Here is a 6,306-nt window from a genome sequence, read left to right on the forward strand (position 1 = left end):
TGTGTACGTAAACGCTTGTGTTAGCGCCAGTATTGTTACGTAAAAATGAAAATTCAAGAAAGTCTCCACACGCCAAAAAGTATAACCAACGCGCCGCGACTAAAAAGAGGGTATATGTTATTAGTTTGCTATAGTCAGTGTGCTATAAACCTTGGAAGCTATAACTGTGATTGTTATAACGCTTATCAATCGGAAACTTAAGATACTTGACCAGGAGCACTTACAAAGTTCGAAAATAACAAATCATTTAACTTCAGTGCATTCTCATCGAACATTAATACTTTTTAAGAAAATATCATATAAATTCATCATGGAAAACTCAACGTATGCGGCTGGTGAATAACGAATGACAAAGCCAGCTAGCTCCCCGTTAAGCGAATCGTACCTACATCAACTCGCTCATCGTGGACCCTCGATAAGATATCAAGGAAGTTTCAGACTAGAAAGAAGACTTTACATTGCTTATAAGTTTGTGAAACTGTTGTTTATATACCATTGTTTGTAATAATTGTTATTGTAAATTGTATTACTGTTTGTATATTAAAACATATTTGTATAAAAAGAAGAAAACTGTGTGTATCAATTTTGTTGGCAAATATCATAAACTGACTATATATCGGCTTTTACTTAACTGCTAAATCCAAACTATAATTTAACTACTAAATAATTAAAGTATCATTTAGCTCGGTTTCAGACTATTTGAATTTCTAATACGCAACAGTTGTTTTGAGCAACTGTTCGTCAAAACACACATACAACTTGTTTTGTATAAAAGGGTGCACTTTTGGTTTAATGTTCTCCAAACAGATCAACGTTTTGTTCAGACAATTTCTCTATACTTAGTGTAAAGTCATGTCTCGTCACGTGCCAGAAGTTACAGGGCGTCAAAATGTTCAATTGTCCAGCAATGGTATGAAGCACACAGATATTGTCAGAACAGTAGGGTACCCCCAGTGTACTGTATACAAAAACATGAAACGTCATCGGACTACAAGAAACTCTACTGGTAGACACCGAAAAACTGCTGCCCGAGATGGCCGTGCTTTGCTCAGGTTAACACGTTAAGGTCGAAAGAAGTCTTGTAACACCATATGGCAGGAATGGCATGAAGACATTCATTCCAGGGTATTCAGAAGAACAGCGAATAGGAGACTGACCAAATTAGGTTATTTTGCACGAAAGGCTATCTGCAAACCGATATTAACCAGAATTCACGGCCGTCACCATGTTACTTGGGCAAGACAACATGCCAACTTACAGCTAGGACACTAGCAGCATGTCATCCTTTTACATTAGTCCTGTTTCCTGCTTCTTAAAGCTGGTGGTAGGATTCATGTTTGTCGGTTGCCTGGAGAACAGATAAAAGAAGACTGTTTTTCCCACAGAGAATACGGGAGGTGTTGCAGTAGATATTTGAGCAGCTATTCATCATGGTGGAAAAACTCTTTATATCCTCCAGGGAATTGTCCCACAGGCATCACATGAAGACGATATTTTTGCCATATGCTAGGGCAAGGTTTGGAAGTAACTTTGTGTTCCAGGATGACAATGCTACTGCCCACATTGTACAGATTATCTCGAACAGGAGAACATTACAAGATTGCTATGGCGAACAAAGTCTCCCGATTGTAATCCCATTAAGAACTGTTGTGCAGAAAACTGCTAACCACGACCTTAAACCAGCTACTGCAGCATAGTTGCAGCGCTTTTTAGTGACAAGTTGGGATGAAATCACGGTGGGTTACATCAATAGCCTCATCGACAGCATGCCACATCGCTTTGTGGAGGTTATTAGAGTCCATGGATGACCAATCAAGTACTGAACGTTTAGTATGAACTGATATAAGGTTACAGGCGCTATTTATAATTATTTGGTGAAATAATCTCACCAAATTCTCCCATAATAAACTGATTTTTCATTTTTTATCTCCTCCCCACCTAAAAATGAATGTCTTCATTAGACACAGCTATCCAAAACGTAGTGGTTGTATAATATTTGTTGTTAGTTATTACCTTCGCATAAAATTTCGTTTACCACTTTTCTCTCTTGTGAAGCCGTGAGGAAGAAAGTCCTTGGACGTATGTGTTGTTCCGTGGGGCTAGAAAAAATAATGAAAAACAATTAATTACTGTTTCTGAATGGTGTTTTTACAATATATAACTTACTGCTAGAAAACTTAAAATGTTGCACGAATTCGAAGTACAGTTTTGGTTGGTTTAGTTTGAATTTCGTCCAAAGCTACTACACGATGGCTCTCTGCGCTAGCCGTCCCTAATTTAGCAGTGAAAGACTAGAGGGAAAGCAGCTAGTCATCACCACCCACCGCCAACACTTGGGCTACTCTTTTATCAACGAGTAGTAGAATTTACCGTCACATTATAACTCTTCCACCGCTGAAAGGGCGAGCGTGTTTGGTGGGACGGGGATTCGAGCCCTCTACCCAGGCCCTCGACGTACAGTCGAACAACACTCAGTGTTGAGAAAATAAGAGCAGAATAAGTTTATTAACTTATCTTCTCTCACTAAAATCCCCCGGTGGGACAGTGGTAAGTCTACGTATTTATAAAGCTAAAATCAGGGGTTTAATTCTATTCGGTGGACACAAAAGATAGTCCGATGTGGCTTTGCTATAACTACAACACACACACTCCACAACATGGTATTTCTAGTGTCACATTAAGTCTTTTCTCTCTCTCTCTCTCTTTTCACTATGAATCTGCAATTTCAAACAGGGAATTATTGGAATGGTATATCTAAAACAATGTTAGTTTATCTTATAAACTATGAAATCTGCAGGTTATTTCGATTTACTTTTAAATAAATATTCTGTATAAGTATATCTATATAAACATTTTAAGCTAGATACAGATTTTGTCTTTAATTTATGAAATTCACTAAATAAATAAAACTACTAAAATTTTCAGCTGAAACTCTACATAGAAAATTTTTAAAGCATTTAGAAAAAATAATGATAATCAAGCTCTTAACTCCCTGTATCATATAAAAAGGTTTATAGAAATTAAAATATTGTACCTTATCACTTACTTGTGATTTCCATTTTGTAAGTAAAGAGAAGGATTTTGGTTACATGAAAAGATAATGTTATTAACCTATAGAGATCTGTTCAGCCAACATAAAGGTAAGATGAAGACATTGAAGTAGAATCATAAATATAATTGAGACTTAAGAAAACCTTAATTAACATATTTACTACAGGACAATTAGAAATCGTTGTAATAGAAATATTGTTGAAACCTATTGAAATTTACTCAACATCTTACACTGTTGTTGAAAAATAAGTCTGGTTCATGTCCTAAAAGCGCTTCAGTATCTTAGTTGCCCCCCCCCCCTCAGTAGCTCAGTAGTAAGTCTGTAGACTTACAACGCTATAAATCGGGTTTCGATACCCGTGGTGGGCGAACAACAAATAGCACCTTTGTAATGGAGGGTTTCCAAACAAAATCCTCTTATACTAACGGTTCTACAAGTTACCGATGTATTTAACGGAAGTATATTCAAGCTTAACTATAACACTACCTATGATTTGCAATTTACTATATAAAAAAATATATCAAAATTTGTCGGAAACCTTTTCTCAAATTTGTGAATCTTACCTATCATACAGCAAGTCGAATTTTGATAACTTGGCACCCACAAGTTGACAAGTAAACATAAAAGACAGCATTGCCATGACGACATTTTGTTTGCTTCTATTCTTCTTCATCGTATGTACATCACTTAACTGATACTGAGAACACAAGAGTACGAAGTGAATGCTGATTGTAAGTAAGGATTTCGTAAGTTTTTTCCTGTGCGCAAATATCACTGAGCAGGAAAAAAAAAAGAATTATCACCCATTGCTTTACATCCGGAGAAACGAAACCACTCATTTGTTTTGATTTCGTACTGTTTCAACGTCAGAGTTGTGTGAAATTTACAACACTCTTATAGTACAAGTGACGTAATAACAATGTAAAAAAATTTATAAATACAGGAAAATTCTTACAACCACCCAGGCGTTACATAATACATCCGGATTCGAGTAAATTGGTGAAACATGTCCAGAGAAATTGTATACTAAAGATAGAGAAAAGAATAACCGAGGTATGTCAACTGAAGAATTAGAAGAATAAATAGGCATACTATTTGTGATAAGAATCACGGGAACTTTTTTAAATTTTCAGTCGGTGTTTAAAGCAGATTAAATTGTATACAGAATTATTTTTTTTTAAACGATAAGATTTGACTAAAAGTCTAAAAAACTATTCATATAAACGCAATTAAGGAGCTAAAATTATTTTAATACACTGTTATGATTTATATTCAGTCATGAAATACCAACGGTCATACACTATTAATGGAATTTTTTGGTACATCTGCAATGCTTCAACTGTGCAACGGCAGGGAAACGTATGAGACTGAATGACGACAATTGGAAACTTGTTGCGACTAAGAACCCAGACTATGTTTCTGTAGTCACTAACATTATCACTGTATCTATCTATTTAATAAACAACAACGCAGAATTTAATCCTTTCATTTTCTGGCGATATGTTTCATTTCTCAACATTTTTGGACAAACCATTGTTGGCTTCTCTGTAAAGGTCAGAGAACAAAACGAAAACAGGATGGAGTTTTGAATTTCAAATTACAAAAATATAAACTATTTCAAAATATTCATATAAACCTCACATGCAAATTAAATTTAAAACTTAAAACAAATTTAATATTATACTTTCTGAGATATTCAAGTCCATTGATTTCTGACAGTAAACAGCAGATTCAGGAAATGTTAAGCAGAGAATACGATGAACACGGACAAGCAAAATGAAAACAAGCACATGCACGTGAATGAATAAAAACGTAAAATCTTTATTTATACAAATCACAAAGGTTTTACCTAATCGCGAAACACTCTGGCTGCAAGAACTGGACAAAACAAAACGGAGGAAGAATCATAATGAAACCATAATTTTAAGTAAGACAAAATCCTAATTACGGTATCTAACAATTTTAGATAACCTACGTCAATGATCAGTCCCATTATACGTGTAAATGAGAGATAAATCCCTTCTCATAATAATTTGTACAGACTTTTGTACCACCTCTTGAAATGAGTATGACCTAATTTCAGGAGAATATGAGATTTATGCAGGGTCAAAGGGGTCTAAGCCTTGTTGAACAATTATTGTGGTGTACAAGAATTTAAGAACTTTCACGATCCTTTCACAACTACGTCACTAAATACGTGTAAAACATGTACACGAAAATGTAGAAAAAAAGTATACAAATATACCATAATAAAGATGTATTCTTTCAAGTTATACAAGTGTAAAATATAGTCATCACTCACATAAGTATATTTTCTATATGAGTAATATTAAATCCATCTGTAACTTTTAACTATTGAAGACTTTGTATCCTAACAGATATAATAAAATTATCGATTTTTAAGTTTTAAATGCAATTTAAATCTATTTTGAACATAAAGTATTTCTATGTTTTTGTAATTTTCAAGTTTAAATTTTTGTGATATACGATGATTAAACTAAACTAACAAATTTGAAGAAGAAATTATTGCGTTATAAATTCTTCATTATTTGCTTATTTGATTGAAAATGTGTTTCTCTAATTTCTTTAGTTAATTAATTTGCTTTTTTTTTTGTTAAGCACAAAGCTACACAATGGGCAATCTGTGTTGTGCACACTACGGGTATCAAACTCCAGTTTTAAGCGTTATAAGACTTACCACTGGCAAGGTTTTAATAACTTTTAAGTGTCTTTCCTTTATTTATTTATTTACATTAGCAGAGAAACCTCAATATTTACATTGTACTTAAAGCCTGAATGGGATAACGTGCAATATACTTTGTAAATAGCTTTGTATGAAATGTTAGTTTCTTGAGAAATTATTTCTGAATTAATATTAACGTCAGAACCTGTAGTGGTAAAAATATATTAGGTATATTACATTTATTTAGAAACTCAGTAACTGTGATTTGTTTTGTAATTGTTTTATTGGGCTATTGAGCCTGGTCGTTGTGATAAAATCTGATCAAATTAGAGCACATACCTTCGCCACTCAGCGTTGATCATATTCGGCTCTATAAAAATACGAAAATGTATCCGTATGTCCGTCAATATCAATGAGCACAGACCATTTTTGCCAGGATAATGAGGAATAATATTATACACATGTCTACCAAGTGTAACGAATTTATTATTATATATTTATTTTAATATCGACGTTGTTTAGATCAAATTTATATTTAAAAACATACATAGCTTGTACTATTAAATATGTA

The 6,306-nt window shown here is 33.8% G+C and overlaps 1 protein-coding gene across 1 annotated transcript in view; it reads right to left on the reverse strand.

Moving 5' to 3' along the window:
- LOC106459489 overlaps nt 1-3,769 on the reverse strand; it is a 12,386-nt gene extending 8,617 nt beyond the window's left edge. The window contains exons 1-2 of the mRNA XM_013919115.2: nt 3,616-3,769; nt 2,014-2,099 (exon numbers count right to left, since the gene is read on the reverse strand). Coding sequence (XP_013774569.1) covers nt 2,014-2,099; nt 3,616-3,725 — 196 coding nt within the window. The 5' untranslated portion in view covers nt 3,726-3,769. The remainder of the gene's footprint in view (nt 1-2,013; nt 2,100-3,615) is intronic.
- Nucleotides 3,770-6,306: the final 2,537 nt, after the last annotated feature.

This window comes from Limulus polyphemus, unplaced genomic scaffold, assembly GCF_000517525.1.
Source record: "Limulus polyphemus unplaced genomic scaffold, Limulus_polyphemus-2.1.2 Scaffold616, whole genome shotgun sequence".
Classification (NCBI taxonomy): domain Eukaryota; kingdom Metazoa; phylum Arthropoda; class Merostomata; order Xiphosura; family Limulidae; genus Limulus; species Limulus polyphemus.